This window comes from Balaenoptera borealis (assembly GCF_965194805.1).
Source record: "Balaenoptera borealis genome assembly, chromosome: 13".
Taxonomy (NCBI): Eukaryota; Metazoa; Chordata; class Mammalia; order Artiodactyla; family Balaenopteridae; genus Balaenoptera; species Balaenoptera borealis.
In genome coordinates this window covers 87,857,902-87,874,854 of record NC_138870.1, presented here as the reverse complement: position 1 = coordinate 87,874,854, position 16,953 = coordinate 87,857,902, and the positions used below count along the sequence as shown (strand labels likewise).

General features: G+C 45.0%; 1 protein-coding gene across 3 annotated transcripts in view; it reads right to left on the bottom strand.

The window, feature by feature from the left end:
- STAB2 (stabilin 2) overlaps positions 1–16,953 on the bottom strand; it is a 157,096-nt gene that overhangs the window by 67,475 nt on the left and 72,668 nt on the right. For 2 of the 3 annotated variants that reach the window (XM_082349560.1, XM_082349562.1), the window contains 8 exons: positions 15,829–16,009; positions 13,748–13,841; positions 12,374–12,532; positions 7,737–7,832; positions 5,989–6,084; positions 3,456–3,503; positions 1,823–1,959; positions 1,281–1,395 (listed from right to left, as the gene is read on the bottom strand). In XM_082349560.1, coding sequence (XP_082205686.1) covers positions 1,281–1,395; positions 1,823–1,959; positions 3,456–3,503; positions 5,989–6,084; positions 7,737–7,832; positions 12,374–12,532; positions 13,748–13,841; positions 15,829–16,009 — 926 coding nt within the window. The remainder of the gene's footprint in view (positions 1–1,280; positions 1,396–1,822; positions 1,960–3,455; positions 3,504–5,988; positions 6,085–7,736; positions 7,833–12,373; positions 12,533–13,747; positions 13,842–15,828; positions 16,010–16,953) is intronic. The other variant, XM_082349561.1, reaches the window with a different exon arrangement.

The window sequence follows — 16,953 nt, the reverse complement described above, 5'->3', positions numbered from 1 at the left end:
TTAATGCTTGCTCAGAGCATCAGTGATTTAAAACACCAATGGAAAACCACCCATTGTCTGATATATGCATGTAACGTTCTAGAATTATTGTAATAAAATGTAAAGAGTCCATGGGACCGTATGTAACTCTTTTCTGCTTTCTAAAAGGAATGATCTGATGAAGCACACATACTTAGGTAATACTAGGCATAGAGCTTTTTCACAGCGCCATCACTGATGGGTAGGTAGGCAGAAATGCTTTAGAGCCGCAATTCTAGAACATTCTGACTCTGGCCCATGCTCCAATGATGGGGCAGTTCTCATTTCCCAGTAGAGCCTCCATTTTCATCTTGTTCAGTTCATAGAAAGAGCTTTAAAACACTGCCACATTCAGCAGGGCAGCCAGACTTCCTCACAGAAAACTGAATCCAAGTCCTTGAAACACTATAGAAAAAGCCAGAAGGTGAGCTTCTACAGGTCTCTGCTCTCCTGCGCACTGTCCTGTCTCCAACACTCAGATCAGTTCCTGGAGCATAGGAGGTGTTCAATAAGTATCTGTTTATTTATTTTTTTGGCTGCATCGGGTCTTAGTTGAGGCACGTGGGGTCTTCGTTGAGGCATGCGAGATATTTCGTTGTGGCGCGTGGGCTTTTCTCTAGTTGTGGTGTGCAGGTTTTCTCTCTCTAGTTGCAGTGCTTGGATTTCAGGGTGCATGGGCTCTGTAGTTGTGGAGTGTGGGTTCCAGAGCTTGTGGGCTCTGTAGTTTGAGGCACGCGGGCTCTCTAGTTATGGCGTGCAGGCTTAGTTGCCCCGCGGCATGTGGGATCTTAGATCCCCGACCAGGGATCGAACCCACATCCCCAGCATTGGAAGGCGGATTCTTTACCACTGGATCACCAGGGAAGTCCCAATAAATATCTGTTGACTGACCCTAGCTTAATATAAAATTGTAGTAATCTCGAATGACTCAATTAGTAGGTTTCCAATAACCAGCTCTTAACCACACATAAAAATCAAAGTTGTGAAACTGTGCGGCCTTCACCCAGAAGAAATGAAAGGATTGCCTTTCCGGATCAGTCTGTTGTCTGTCAGGAAGAGCCTGTGGCCAACGTGTGTGTGTGTGTGTGTGTGTGAATACAGGTTGCTAATTGTTGAAGCTGGGTGATACCTACATGGAGGTTTTATTCTCCGTTTATTTTTGCTCATGTTTGGAAATTTCCCTAACAGAAAAAAACTAAAAGTACACTATGAACATAGGTCACAAGTTTCCACTAAACAGACACAATACGATGCTCTCTTACCCCATCCGCCTTCGCCAGGTGGAGGAAGTTGCCCTGCAAAGACGTTGCCAGCATGTCAGAAGGTGACAGGGCCTGCAGATCGGCCACTCCATACATGCCCAGTAGCGTATGGTACCTACAACAAGAGTCCATAAGGGCTGTAATGAGGTGTCAATGCTTGAGACAGTGGCATTGTGAGGAGTTAAGAGAGTAGGTTCTGGAGCCAGACTACCAGGTTCAAAATCTTCCCCTGCAATTTCAGCCATGGTACCTGGGGTTAGCTAATCAACCACCCTGTGCCTCGGTTTCCGCATCTATAAAATGGGAATAATTCTATTTCACAGGGTCCTCGGGAGGATTAACTAGGTTGTACCTAAAGCAGTTAGCACAGAACTGGCTGTCAGTCATGTTGACGACTTCCATCCTGGGGTAAGGAGGTGAGGGGGTCCTGGAACATGGTCAGTTGCATGGATCTGAAGGACCATGTAGCCTCCCTTCACTGAACTTCATTCACACTGATGCCAGTAAGATATCATGAAGAATAAAACACACATAATACCTACTTTATGAGGGTGGGAATATTGCTCTTGGTCAACCAAAAGGCTTTCTCGTCTTGGTCCATGTCCTCGATGGCTTGTTGGGAAGGCACGAGGACGGTGAGGTTTGAGGCGGCTGACAGCATGGGTTGCAGGGAAGCGTTCTGAATCGCAGAGGGAAAAGAAACTGGCCTGACTCATGTCAGAGGACAAATGCTGACTTAATGCTTGGCAGAGATGACAATTTCCCGTGTGATATAATTTCAGAGATACCGGGAAGGTCCTAGGGACCCCTTTCCCAAATCGATCCCACCTACTGGCTGATGCCTCCTCTTCCCTCTGAGACTCATTCCTTGTATTTCAACGTGTGAACCTTGACAAAAGGAAAATTTTCCTGATCAGGTCACACTTGAGTCATTATCAGTCATTCACCCTTTAGTCTAAATGAAGAGGCAGAGAACAGTCTTGACAGTGTCATGCGTGTGTGTGCACACGTGTGTACAGAGAACCTTGAGAATCCTTGGATGCCTTTGGAATAAGGATGGTGGGAAGATTACAGGAACAGTTTCAGCATGAGAGAGAGACTGGAGGCCTGAAATCAAACTTTATCTACTCACCTAGAGCTACTTCTGGGTACAAGCAGTGGTGGGCTTATGTGTCACAACCGGCTCTCCAGGAAAAACAAACAAACAAAAGCCCCGCTTTGTAGTGTTCGCTGATTTCTGTGGTGTAAGTTCTCCCATCATAGCTGATTCCAAGCTACCGCCATAACAGCATAGAAAGTGGAGCTGGGAAAGCTGTGCTCCTGTGAGCTAGGACGAGTGGGTCTAGCACACCACAGGGCAAGCTTATGAGTGTGGGGTGGGTCTGTATGAAAATTAGCACCTGCTATAGGGCACTCAGTCCCTGCTCTCCCATGCGATGGGGGATGGGGGTCAGAGGGACCCCACATGGAAGCAACAGGAAGGTGTCCTGGAGTAGCTGCTGACCAGACACTGCGTATCTTGGCATCTGTCTTCTTAAAAGGGACAAACCACTTGTCACGATGGCTGGCTGAACCTGCCACCTCGGGCCACTCAGGCAAAGATGACAGAGATTCAGACAACTGGGGATGGTGGGGATTAGACTCTTTGTTACAGAACTTTCCAAAGGAGAGGGAAAAGCTCCTCTGGGCATGTTGGGCTGAGGGCTAAACACACATGAAATACGATAGTACTGCAACTATAAATGTCAAATATAATTTGGTGAATTACCGTGATGAATTATGCTGACTTTTCAAAAATACCTCTTTTGATGAATGAAGTTATACATATATATTTGGATTGGTTGAAAAGTCGACCACCCCAGCTTATCTTAGACCAGAAGCTCTTAGCCCTGGTTGCATGTTAGAATCACCTGGGAAAGTGTTAAAATACACTGATGCCCAGGTCAAACCTCTACCCAATCAAATCAGAGAGTCTGGGGGTGGGAGCCTAGGCATGGCTATTGAAAAACAACTGTTCCATGTGGTTCTAAAGTGGAATCAAAGCTGAGAACCACTGCTCTAGACAATTTCCCTCCCTCCCCCTCACCAGCTGCATTTTCAGTTTTCTGTTACATGTAGTCCAAATATCTAAAATTATTATATATTCCCAATCCTAATTCCAACAAAGGTACTCACATTTATCCACTGGTTAAATATAGCTGCTGCAGAGAGAAAGGACAATTCCTTATTCATTTCGTGCAAGAGAGAGAGGAGAGAGGAGAGAGAACACAGAGGAGGATCAATGAGAGGCATAATCACAGGGCAGCTCTGGGCATCGTCCTTGCCAGCCTTGTCGATGCCGACATGAATGATGCCCAGGCTGGACGAATCCCCATGTTGCCAGAGCCATGCATTTCTTTCATGTTTAATGGCTTGAATTATCTTCTCTATTCGAGGTAAAGGAGTAATTCCAGAAACTTTAAATGAAACAACCACCTCAAATCCGTCCAAATCAGAATTTATGTTGTAAGAACACGGCCACCCAGCCCTACAGGAGGGTCACAGAACTCAGTAAACTGCCCCCTTTCAGAGCTAGCATTGAGCAGGGGCTTGGGACACAGTGCCAGACCACTTGGGTTTTCTTTCTGGTTTGGCCATTTCCTAGTTCCTTAGGCAAGTTACTTCATCTCTCTGGGCTTCAATGTTCCCAGCTATAAAATAGGGATGATAAAAGCTCCAACTGATAGTGTTGATGTGGAAATTGGAAGAGTTAATGTTTTTAAAATGTTTAGAATTGAGGATGGCATGCAGGACACAGTCAGTAGGTTTTAGCCACTATTATTTTTAACTTATCCACCATGGGGTTTGTTAATGAACATATATACTGAACCATCACAATTGGCACCAGGTTGGAGTGAGGGAGGATATAAGATATGAAAGAGAAAAGATGGCCCCTGATCTTATGCAACTTACAGTTGTTTTGGGGATGTTAGGATGTGAAAAAATAACGCAGGGTGCTGGTAGATCAGTGATGTTTGAAGGTGTGATCGATTAAAGAAAGCTCTAGACTTTGAGTTTAAAAAGTCTGGGTTCAATTCCTGGGTCTGCCATTTACCAGCTATGTGATCTTGGGCAAGTCACTTAACCTCTCTGAGAACTTAAGTGCCTCACCTGAAAAATGAAAACGATGATGCCTTGCTCCTGGGATTATGAACATTACATGCATTAACGTATGTGAAAATATTTTAAAAATTATTAAACACCACGAAAATGGCAATAACAATTATTATGTGCAAATTTACCAAAAGGCAATACATCTCAGAGCTGTCTTAATTCCTTTTTGAAAGTGGTTGAGGTTATGGAATAAGTTAGTAAATACCGGTTAAAAAGTAAATCAGTTAGTAAATGGATAAGTGCAAAAGCTGAGATGCTCGGGTAATCCCTTCAAGGAGAGGAGGGCACGAGCTGGACCTGAACTGCTGGCAGAAAGACCTGAGGCTGGGTCCATGGGGGAGGGGAACGGAGCCAGGAAGGTGACAGCTGGGAAGGCAACAGCTCAGCTAAGCTGGCTGAAGTGAGTTGAGTCCATGTGAAGCCCTCAGAGTACCAGGCCGAGGCTTTGGACTTGATCTTGTTTTCCATGGGAGGTGAGGGGCCTTGTGAAAGCAGGGTTTTAGGGTTTTAAGGTTTTAGGAAATGTGGCCCATGGACAGTGCAGAGAAAATGTTGGGTCCACGCTCCATGGTCTGAATGTCAGGAGACAGGCCTGATGGGATGAGTAGGAGAAACAGGTTCAGTAAAGAGCAGGAAGGACCCTGATAGGCAGGGAGGCCAAGGTCAGATGCTGCAGCTGCCAGGGAGCACATCAGGGCAGGTGCAGCCCCGGGCACTGTTACGCCAGTGGTTTCCATTGAGCGGAGGGGTAGGAACCAAACTCCAGTGAGTTAAACAAAAAGTGAGTGATGAGAAAATTCACCAATTTACTTTCTCATTTCAGCAAATCTTTATGAACAGTAGGCGTGAAGTAGGAAACAAGGACAAAAACCTGCCCTCAAGAGTTGACAGACAATTAGGTGGGATGTGCCCTACGCTGATAGAACATACTAATGGTTAAGTGCTTGGGCTCTGCACGGAGACAGCTGAGTGACCTTAGGCAAGTTTGCTTAGGCTCTCAGTTTCCTCATCTATAAAATGGGCATAATAATAGCATAAGCCCAGAGGTTGTGGTTTAAAGGGGGTGCTGCAGCATGTTAAGGATTTAGTAAGATGCCTGGTACACAGAAGGTGCGCGTGCATGCGTGCGCGTGTGTGTGTTCACACAAGCACACACACCCCCTCCCAGACAGGGGTAAGCACAAGGTGCTCTGGGTACTTATAGGAGGCACACAACCCGGACAGGAGTGCCCGAGAGCTCAGCAGGGGCCAGTTATTTGCTCATTTGGGAAGTCTGGGACTAGAAAGAGGCAGAATGGCAAGAAAGGGAAGCCAAGACTGCTCGGTACACAGAAGGTGCCAAATAAAAGTTACCTCCCTTCAACTTGTAGAAAATTTGTGACCCACAGAGCACATATGCCATTTATGAGAAGCAGTTTGCTTCAGATAAAATCTGGAGCAAATGATTGGTAGACCACTTTAAAGCCATCCTAGACAAGAGCGCTTTTTTTTTCTTTTAAATTTGAAGATTTTTGTCTTTATTATTCCGTACTGGAGTTGATCTCAGAGGACTTACCACTGCAGCGTTTCCATAGCAGAGAAGGCCATCTCCTTCGTAGCCCTCTTGGCAAACACAACTCCAGACACCAGAAGAAGTAAACTGACAGGTTGCCTGATACAAAGAAAATGAGAGAAATTATTTGCTTTCCCGACTAAAGCATTAGATATAAGGTACACCTGTGAATCCTCAGGCTCCGTCTACAGTGAGAACTGCAAAATTCGGGGCTGAAAGATGGTGGAAGTAACCCACAGGCCCTCAGCCCTTTCTGCAGGTTTGGTGCACTTCTTACGGAATCACAGTTAGATTCTTTCTTTTCATCCCTGCCAAGATTTAGCAAGCAGAAAGCAGGACACACAGTTAATGTGAATTTCAGATAAACAAAGAGGTTTTGGTATAAGTATGTCCCATATAGTATTTGGGGGCACGCTTGTGCCAGAAAAGAATTCACTGTGTATCTGAAATTCAATTTTAACTGGGTGTTCTGCATTTTATCTGGCAACCCTATGTTGGTTCTTCCACGCTTTGGAATGAAGTGAAAGTTCCAATAACCTCTCACGTGTGGAATGTCAGGGCTTGATTGGGCTTAAATTAAGCAAGAGTGTTGGAGCTTCCTCAGCTTTATGAAGTGCTTTCATGATTCTTGGGTAATGGGAGGCATCTCCTTCCATTTTTTTGTCTTTGAATATTACCCACCTGCCCACACTACTAGGCGTGGGTCTGGCAGTCCTGTTCATGATATGTCACCCCACTCCCTGGGCATCATTGAGTGTCTCGTATGTGGACACCTGGACCCAGCTGGGCTGGTCAGATCCTTTCTCCTATGAGTTAGAATTGGGACACAGAGTGCTGTTAAGTTAGTGGGTATCACTGGTAGCGGGGTAGACGTTCCTCTAAGAACAGGGAGTCATCTACCCCAAGATGCACAGAACTGCACTTAAAGTTGGGAGAGAGAGAGAGAGGGAGACAAAGACAAAGAGAAAGTAAAAGCACAGGGAGTAGCAAAATGAGAAGTTGCATGGTCTTAGAGGATCGAGAGAAGAAGCTGCCTTGATCTTGATTCTAAGCCCTTGGGAAGTTTTGGAATTCCTGACTATGGAGCTACCCTGGCGGCATATGTCCAACAAATTCCTTTTTAGCTTAAGCTGATTTGTGTGGATTCTGTTACTTGCAAGCAAAAGCACTGTGACTAAGGTGTCGTCTCCACTGGTTCTGACGCTGGGTGCTTAGTGGTGTTCTTTTAAAAACATGAACACGACCGGCTCTACCATCTTTGCCTGCTCTTCCATGATTTAGACACAAGGCTCAACCTACCCTTGAATGGGCATTTTCACTAATAATTTGGGTAAAACTTTGTTATGACATTCAAAATGGGAGTCTAGTTACCCTTTAAATTATCCTGGTGATTTAGAATTGCCAGATTTAGCAAATAAAAATACCAAGTACGAATTTTAGATAAGTTATGAGTAATTTTTTGTTTAAATTTGTCCTATCTAACATTTGGGTCATATTTGTGCTGGAGGATTATTTGTCATTTATTAGAAATTCAGATTTAACCAGGAATCTTATCTGGCAATTGTATGTTGGTTCTTCCAAGCTTTAGAATGGAGTGAAAGTTGCAATAATTACTCACATTCTGCTTAGGGACTCCCTTTGGGAGTAAGAGAGATTTTGTTTATTACTGGGCCCAGATAAAAAATAACCCAACCTTCTTTCTTTCTCAGGTAATTTTTTTAAGTATTAATGAAAAAAATCAAGTAACTCACCAGTGGATGACATTTCCCAGTTTGTTCCAAGCATGAAGTTACTGGTTCACAGTCAATCCCATTGCCTCGAAAGCCTTTCTTGCACTCACACTCATTCTGTAATTCCAAGAGTAAAGTCAAATGGATTATTGATAACACCTGCCTTCCATGCCCTGCCCTCACACTGCACCACAAAATGAAGTACGGAAACCATCACTGGCTCTTTTAGAGAACACCATTAATGTCTTTCGTTTCTTACACTTCAGATTCCGGAGCTATTGGTCTCCACATTCTACATTACATTTCCCAGTCTGATAGTCCTTTGGTGCCTTTTTTTTTTTTTTTTAAATTATTTATTTATTTTTGGCTGTGTTGGGTGTTCGTTTCTGTGCGAGGGCTTTTCTCTAGTTGCGGCAAGCGGGGGCCACTCTTCATCGCGGTGCGTGGGCCTCTCACTGTCGTGGCCTCTCTTGTTGCGGAGCACAGGCTCCAGACACGCAGGCTCAGTAGTTGTGGCTCACGGGCCCAGTTGCTCCGCGGCATGTGGGATCTTCCCAGACCAGGGCTCGAACCCGTGTCCCCCTGCACTAGCAGGCAGATTCTCAACCACTACGCCACCAGGGAAGCCCCCTTTGGTGCTTTTTGAATTCATTACCCTAGAGGGGCCACATGGAGATTTGTCTCAGAGAGAACTTAGATTCCAAAGAGCATCACACTGGAAAAATTGGCCCCTCCATCTAAGAGGGAAAGATTAAGTAAGTCATGGGGCATCCACTTGGTGGAGATCCATGCACACGGTCACTGTTGGTCTGTGAGGCACGCTGTGTAATTTAGAACAGGCATTCCCTCTGAGCAGGCAAATCTGAGTCAAGTACTACCTCTACATGGACAACCCATGGCTAGTGGCTCAGCAGGTAGACAGTTTCATCAAGCAACAAAAAAGTCCCCCCTTCCTCTGGGAAGGTTTAGGTCCACACCAGGGTACATACCTTGGTGAGCAGGGTACAGGCTGGGTTTCAGCCCCTGTTTGCTCCATAGGCTGGGTCCTTTGTGTAGTACACAAACTACACCACAGAAGCAATGGCCCTGATCATGCAGCTACTAAATATGATGATGATGATGATGATAGTGGTGGGTTGTATGATAAAATAGGGGAATGTCTGTGCTAAGTACAGAATAGGAACCAAACAAAACTGCAGTGGATCGCAACAAGGTAGAGAAAAATAAAAACCTGTGCATTAAGAAGGCCAGAAAGAAAAAATACATCAGCACACAAACGGTGATTGTCGGGGTGCTGTGAATGGTTTTCATTTTTCTCCACACTTTTACTTTCCCAAATGTCTTCCATTATTAAACATTATTTTGAAGTTTAAAACATAATTTAGGGGGCTTCCCTGGTGGCGCAGTGGTTAAGAATCCGCCTGCCAGTGCAGGGGACACGGGTTCGAGCCCTGGTCCGGGAAGATCCCACATGCCGCGGAGCTACTAAGTCTGGCCGCCACAACTACTGAGCCTGTGCTCTAGAGCCCGCAAGCCACAACTACTGAGCCTGTGTGCCACAACTACTGAAGCCCACGTGCTTAGAGCCCGTGCTCCACAACAAGAGAAGCCACTGCAGTGAGAAGCCTGCGCACCGCAACGAAGACTAGCCCCCACTCGCCGCAACTAGAAAAAGCCCGCGAGCAGCAACAAAGACCCAACACAGCCAAAAATAAATAAAAAATAAATTAATTAATTAAAAAAAACCCCTATAATTTAAACAGGGGTAATCTCTTCAACAGATAACAAACACAGGTATTGAGTGACCTTATGGAACCAGCAATGAACCTAAAAGCTGCTTTCACTGAAGAGAGGAAGATAAAGCATACAACGTAAATAAGAATAGTCCAATCTTAATAAACACTGGAAAACAAGAGATGCTGTAAGTCTTATGGATGAACTGGCACATGAGACGCTTCTGTGATGAGGACCACTGCTCTTCAGAGGAGGGAGGATGAGCTGGGAAGTGGGGCATGGAGGGACCCTGGGAGAGGGTGGGAGGAGTGGGGAGTCCATCAAAGCTGAGGGTACATGTCAGAAAAATAAACAGAGGTGGGAAAATAGGAACATTTGATTGGTGAAGGGTTACTGAGGGACTGGTCTAGAGAGTGGATACATCCAGAGGTGATCCAAGACAACCCATTAAGTTGTGGGAAGAAAGGAATAGAACTCCTATTTATGAATTTTTATCTTTAAGGGTATAAGTATTATTTGCTATATATGCTTTATAAGGTAAATTGGGTATCTTATATACAAATATATGCACATGTATACAACTTTACATGAGAGGGCAAGACCTTAGAAGCAAGAGTGTTTAATCTTCTGTACTTGGTATTGGGGTAGCACGTCCCTGCACCCCCAGCCCTGACATATTGACCCAAACATGGTCTGTCTTTTAAAATAAAAATTCATGGTAGTTAGGATTTGTGTCTATTTGGAATATATCTACAAGTTTTCGAGTCAACTAAGAACGCTACTGTGGGCAATCCTAGATATGGCCCTATTTTATTTCTCATGTAACACTATAAAAAGTTGTTTCTCTTCCTCTGTCTCCTCCATCAGAATGCTTTTCAAATTTGTCTGCAGAAATGATGATAGAGCAGAAGGGAATAGATACTCTTATGGGTTGAATTGTGCTCCCCCAATCCCACCCCCCCCAACTCATATGTTGGAGTCCTGACCCCCAGTACCTCAGAATGTAACCTTATTTGGAAAAAGGATTGTTAATATGTAATTAGTTAAGATGAGGTCACACTGGAGTAGGGTGGGTCCCTAGTCTAATATGACTGGTGTCCTTATAAAAAGGGGAGATTTGGACATAGACATGCACGTGGGAGAATGCCATGTTAACATGAAGGCAGAGATTAGGGTGATGCGTGTATCAGCCAAGGAACACCAAAGCCTGTCAGCAAACCACCCAGAGCTGGGAGAGAGGCATGGAACAGATTTGCCATCATAGCGCTTAGAAGGAACCAAACCTGCTGATACCTTGATCCTGGACCTCTAGCCTCCAATCCTATGAGACAATACATTTTTGTTGTTCTATGACACCCAGTTAGTGATACTTTGTTACAGCAGCCTTAGCAAACTGACACTGATACCAAGAAATTGTTTTTTCTTTCTCAAAGGCAATCTGGCAGCTCAGGTGAGTCAAAAACTAATTGAATTGTTGGTAATTGCTTGGCAAGACATAAGAATGCAGTGAGTTCTTTCATAATTAGGACTTTTTCATGGTTACAATCCTAGTACAGTTGTCATCACCTCCCCTGGGGCTGATTAATTCCTAAGAAGTAGCTTTCTCTGCCTGTCTCCCTTAAATGAGGTTAAGTGAAAGTGACCCACAAACTGTAGAGTATTACAGAGTGTTATAGAGAAATAGAGTGTGGTCAAGGGTGGCGACCAAGAGGGCAATTCTGGAGTCAGACTGTCTGGGTGTGAATCTCACACCGTAATTTGGTTTCTGTGTGATATGAGCAAAGTATTTAACCTCTCCATGCTTCAGTTTCCTCTTTTATAAGATGGAATGATAATAGTACCTATGTGGCAACAAAAGCAAAAATAAGCAAGTGGGACTACATCAAATTAAAAAGCTTCTATATGGCAAAGGCGACCATCAACAAAATGAAAAGGCAACCTATGGAATGGGGGAAAATATTTACAAGTCATAATCTGATAAGGGGTTAATATCTAAAATATATAAAGACCTCGTACAACTCAACAGCAAAAAACCAAACAATCCAATTAAAAAAATGGGCAGAAGATCTGAGTGGACATTTTTCCAAAGAAGACATACAGATAACCAACAGGTACATGAAAAGATGCTCAACATGACTAATCATCAGAGGAATGCAAATCAAAACCACAATGAGATAAAGACAAGAAATAATAAAGTGTTGGTGAGGAAGTGGAGAAAAGGGAACCCTGGTGCGCTGTTGGTGGGAATGTAAATTGGTGCAGTCACTATGGAAAATTGTTATGGCGGTTCCTCAAAAAACTAAAAATAGAACTATCATATGTTCTAGCAATTCCACTTCTGGGTATTTACCTGAAAAAAAAAAAAAAAGGAAACACTAACTCGAAAAGGTATATGCACCCCCATGTTCATTGCAGCATTATTTACAATAGTCAAGACATGGAAGCAACCAAATTGCTCATCAACAGATGAATGGATAAAGAATATGTGTTGTATGTATACATTAGAATATTATTTGGCCAAAGAAAGAATGAAATCTTGCCATTTGCAACATAATGGATGGACTTTGAGGGCATTATGCTAAGTGAAATAGGTAAGAAAAAGACAAATGCCATATGATCTCACTTATAGGTGGAATCTAAAAAAAAACAAAACAAACCCAAGCTCATAGATTTGGAGAACAGACTGGTGGTTGCCAGAGGCTGGGTGGGGTGGGGTGGGGTGTGGTGAGGGTAAATGGGGTCAAAAGGTGAAAAAAAATAGTACCTACATCATAGGTTTGTTACGACAATTAACCCTTTCCCACTGCTACACATGATAAAAGAGCTGCAGTAAATTCTAGCTAAAGTACTTCTGTGTCTAGAGGAAAAAACAGTCTACTGCAGGAATCCTGCTTCCTCTTGGCTCTCCACCTCATCACACCTACCTGCCCGGGGCCGACGTACAAACAGGTTGCATTGTGGTGGCAGCCGCCAGCACTGGGCAGCAGGCAGGTGTTGATCTCTGAGCAATCCCTTCCGTCCCCCGTCCATCCCTGATGGCATACGCAGATGTGGGTTCCCCTGCCAGTTTTGATGCATTCTGCCTACAGGAGGAAAAGCAGCAGCAAAACCTCTGAAACCCCAGCCCAGCCGCAAGATTCCAAGTGCAAAGCAAGGATTTCCAGAGGTACGCTCAAGAAGCTTATATTCACATGGAGTGCAAAGGAAATGATTAAAACACACATTTGCATTAAGATCAGTGGAAAAGGTAAGATGACTTAAAGAACAAATTGGCTTGTTTTTGGCCAGCTAATGGCCACCGTCACTAACGTCACTGCCATTTATTGAGCCAGGGATTGTTCTGAATGTTTCGTAGGTGTAAGCCATCATCTTGAGGAAGGTACTGTGATTATCTCTATTTTACAGATAAGGAAACTGAGGCTCAGAGGAGGTAAGTGACTTGCCCAAGGTCACACAGCTGTAAAGAGGCATGAACCCAGGCCCGTATGATGCTTTAGCCCAAGCTCCTACCTGTACCAATTCCAGGCCTTTCAGGATGACCACACCAGGAAGCTGAAGGACAGAGTGAGAGGTGCAAGGTAAGTTGTCCAGATGAGGCTAAGTGGGTGGGGCTTGCCCAAGGGCAGTCTGGAGGGTTGGGCAAGGCATTTGCATCTGATTTCATCCTCAGAGCCGGGGGAAGTTCCCGAAGGGATTTCAGCAAGGGGGAAACATGATCTGATCCACTGGCTGTGGCTATAGCCAAGAGGAGCATCAGGGAGAGCAGTTATTAAACTGTGGGTAAGGAATGAAGGTGACCTTGGCCGGGTGGTGGTGGTGATATTCAGAAGGTATTAATGAAAGCAACAGTCAGTTTGGGCTATACCCCTGACACTAATAGAACTTAAGGCAAGTCACTTAAGGTCTCTGAGCCTCAGTTTCCTGATCAGTAAAATGGGGATAAACAACATCTGCTTCATTGGGTTGGTGGGAAGAGCAAATGAGATCAAATACATGAAAGTCACTTGTAAGCTGTAATGTCTGAATCAGAAGTTTATTACTAATGATCTCCAATATCTGATTCTTTGGCTGTGTTTTTAGAAGCCCAATACCCCTGCACATGTGAACCTGGGGCTCCCCCAGCACACGTGGACTTAGGAATTGGAGGCTCACAGAAGGTACCTGGCACCATCTTTAAAATGCAGGGTTCAAGCAAATGTGCCTCATGCGATGAAGTCATCTGACACTGCCTTTTGGAAGGTCTTCCCTCAGGATTTCCTAAAAAACCTGGCAGCTTGGAAATAAAGACCAACACTCACATTGCGGCTGCAGCCCCCTCGGGTTAACCCCGAACAAGGGTCCATCTCTGAACAGAGGCTTCCGTCCCCTTCATACCCTGCTTTGCAAACACAGCTGCAAAGAAGAGTGAGCGCACAAAGTCAGCCCTAGAAATATAAGCACCAACCATCCCACCCCTCCCCAAGAAGACCAGCCAGCCAGGGGTGAACGTGTTCATGGCCAGGTGGCTTGGCGCTTTGCCCTTGTCGGGGGAGCCATGTACCATGGTGGCCACCAGCACTCCTGGGTCTGCAGTCAGACACACCTGGGTAGGTATCCAGGCCCTACCTCTTAGCAGTTGTGTGACCCTGAGCGAGTCCCTTAACCTCTGGGAGACTGTTTCCTTACCTGGAAAATGGGTCTAACATCTCCCTCATAAAGCTGTGGTATAGAGTGAATGCACATGGGGCGTTCAGCAGGGCACTTGCTCACACTTGCACCTTCTCAGGCTCGACATTGGGCGGCTTTTCTGTTCTTACAGGGCTGGAATCTGTCTCTTTATACCTCAAGTCATTATCTCTGGTTCAGCAGAGAACGACGCTCTCTTCTGTGTGGCAGTTCAGTGATTTGAACATGACGATCAGGTGAGACCTCCCCTCTCTCCATTCTCTGATCTCTCAGATGTTCTTTTTTTTAGAGCACAACATTCTCAGGTGCCTGATTCCATGATCCGTCCGTCATGCCCTCAGACACTCCTCTCAAAATTCTCCACCTTGAAACTTTAGCTATTAAATAGGACCATTCATTCATTCATTTGTTTGGTCAACCAGTATTTATTGAGTGCCCTGTGATAGGTGCTGGGACACCTATCACACCCCCATGTCACTATTGCAAATTCAGTCATATGTGATTCACAAAACTCTAAATAAAATTATTTTTCGTGCATCAAGAATCCTAGAGGAAATAAATACTTTAGGTGGTCCCCAAATGAAGAAATAGATGGATCTGTTTCAACACTGATTTACCTAAGTTTATATAGTAAATACAGACCCACGTTGATGATCCTCTGTGGGTGATTAGAGTTTTTAAAATTTATTTATTGTTTATTTTTTTATTTTTTTCTGGCCGTGCCTCATGGCTTGCAGTATCTTAGTTTCTGACCAGGGATTGAACCCAGGCCCCAGCAGTGAGAGCGCCGAGTCCTAACCACTGGACCGCCAGGGAGTTCTCTTAAGAGGTTTTAAGGGCAATTTTGGTGACTTGTGACCTTCGCCTTATGCACTGATGTATATACTAACTCCTTAGGAAGATGCATTTCTATTGTACCACCACGGAAGAGCAAAGTCAGTCTCTGCCCCATGCTTCCTGCAGACTGGTGGGGGAGATAGATCACAAACAGGTAAGCAAATGATTAGGTAATTACAAATTAAGAAAAGTGCTGCAAAAATAAGGCTAAGAATTCTACATGATGTCTGCATTTCTCAGGATATTTTTTGCATGGTTACTGCCTTTGAACCAGATATTCCCAGAGAGGAAAATTTCCTCTGACATATTCCCCCCAAGCCCACTGCATATGTTAGATAGCATTAAGAAAACAAATGGTGATCCAGTGACCAACGATCCAATTTCTTGTAAGATGCCTTTAACAGGGGAGTAGTTATTAATGACCTTAGGAAGTAAAGGCATTTTTAAAGCGTTGGAAAGTTGGTGGGCAAATCTTCATTTCTTTCACATGAGTGATGGTAATAATTGCAGTTTCCACGACTGAACACCTATGATGTACTAGCCCTGGGGCTGGATGATTTGGCATTCAGTTCTTCTAATCTCCACAACTGCCCTGCTAGGTAGGCAACATCACCCTTATTGTAGTGATGACAAAAGTGAGGCTCAGATAGGTTAAGTAACTGCCCAAGGTCACACAGCTGGTAAGTTTCAAAGCAGGGAATGCTGCAAACTTTGAACCCAGCTCAGTCTGAGGTTTTTTCCACAAAAGCCATGCTGGCAGCTGAAGAGGACAGGTCTTAGTTTATGAAGAGTTTAGATATGGGTTGGGTGTGTCTACAGGTAACACAGTGGCCATGGGCCTTTAAAGATGGCAACACCCCCGCCCCGACCGGCCTACCTTGCTGTCCCATTGCTGTATTCGCAGGTGGCATGGATGTGACAGAACTGCACGTAGGGCCCGCAGGCTGAGGTCTGCTTGTGGCAGAATCTCCCGGCGGAGCCGTCCCTGCAGGTGCCGGGGTGACAGGCGCCGTCACTGTCGATTCTGTTGTCACACGTTCCGAAACTGCACAGACATCCTGGAAGGGAAGGAAGAGGGCCATTCAGGGCTTGGGGACAAGATTAGCAATGCGCACATGGGTCATGGAGGACAGGGCCCCCTCCCCTCACCCCCCACTCACTCCTGTTGGTGCAGAACCCGGGGCCGAGATGCGGAAGGCCCTGGACGCTGTTTCTCAGCGTCTTTCTCATGTGCCAGGACAGCTCTCGGTGAGAAGAGCGTGGTCTTCGGGATGCTTTGTGTGTCTGTGCGTGGGGTGCAGGGGGAGGGTGGGTTGTGATGGTGTGAAAGAGGCCAAGGAGCTCAATTTTCACCTACTTCATGGTAGGAGAGTTTAGTCTGGAAATTTCTCACCTTTTCCTGAAGACATTCTGGAAGTGATTTCTCCTGCCGGCACAGCCTCTGATGTGTGGCTTACATATTTGCTCTTCACCCTCCATCACAGCAAACCAATGCTGACTCATGCCCAATATTTGCACACTGACCTTGTTCTAGGCATTGGGCCAGCCTTTAACCTGTACCCTCTCATTCATAGTCACCAGCCTCAGGAGATAGGTATCAATACTTTTACCATCCCCATTTTCCAGATGAGGAAACTGAGGCCCAGAGAGGTAAAACAAATTGCCTGACTTGCTGGCAAGTTCCCAAACAGGGACTTGAACTCAGACCTTCAAATTCCATTTCCGTTAGTGACCATGAGTAACCAGTAGATCAGTATATCGCCTGGCATTTCCACTGTCTGTTATCATCTTAAACTTTAGTTGCTAACTTTGCTTTTGATTACAGGTATTTAAAAGTTGCAACGTGAGCCAGCTTATCAGACTCAGGCTCCTCTGCATGTGGAAGTGAAAAGAAGAACATTCTGGAGATTCTCAAAGTCAGGTGGCAAGGATTTGGGGGCTTGAATGTGATCAGAAATGCAGGAATCTGTGGTTTTGCCCCAGAAGGGATGGATGGGAAAGG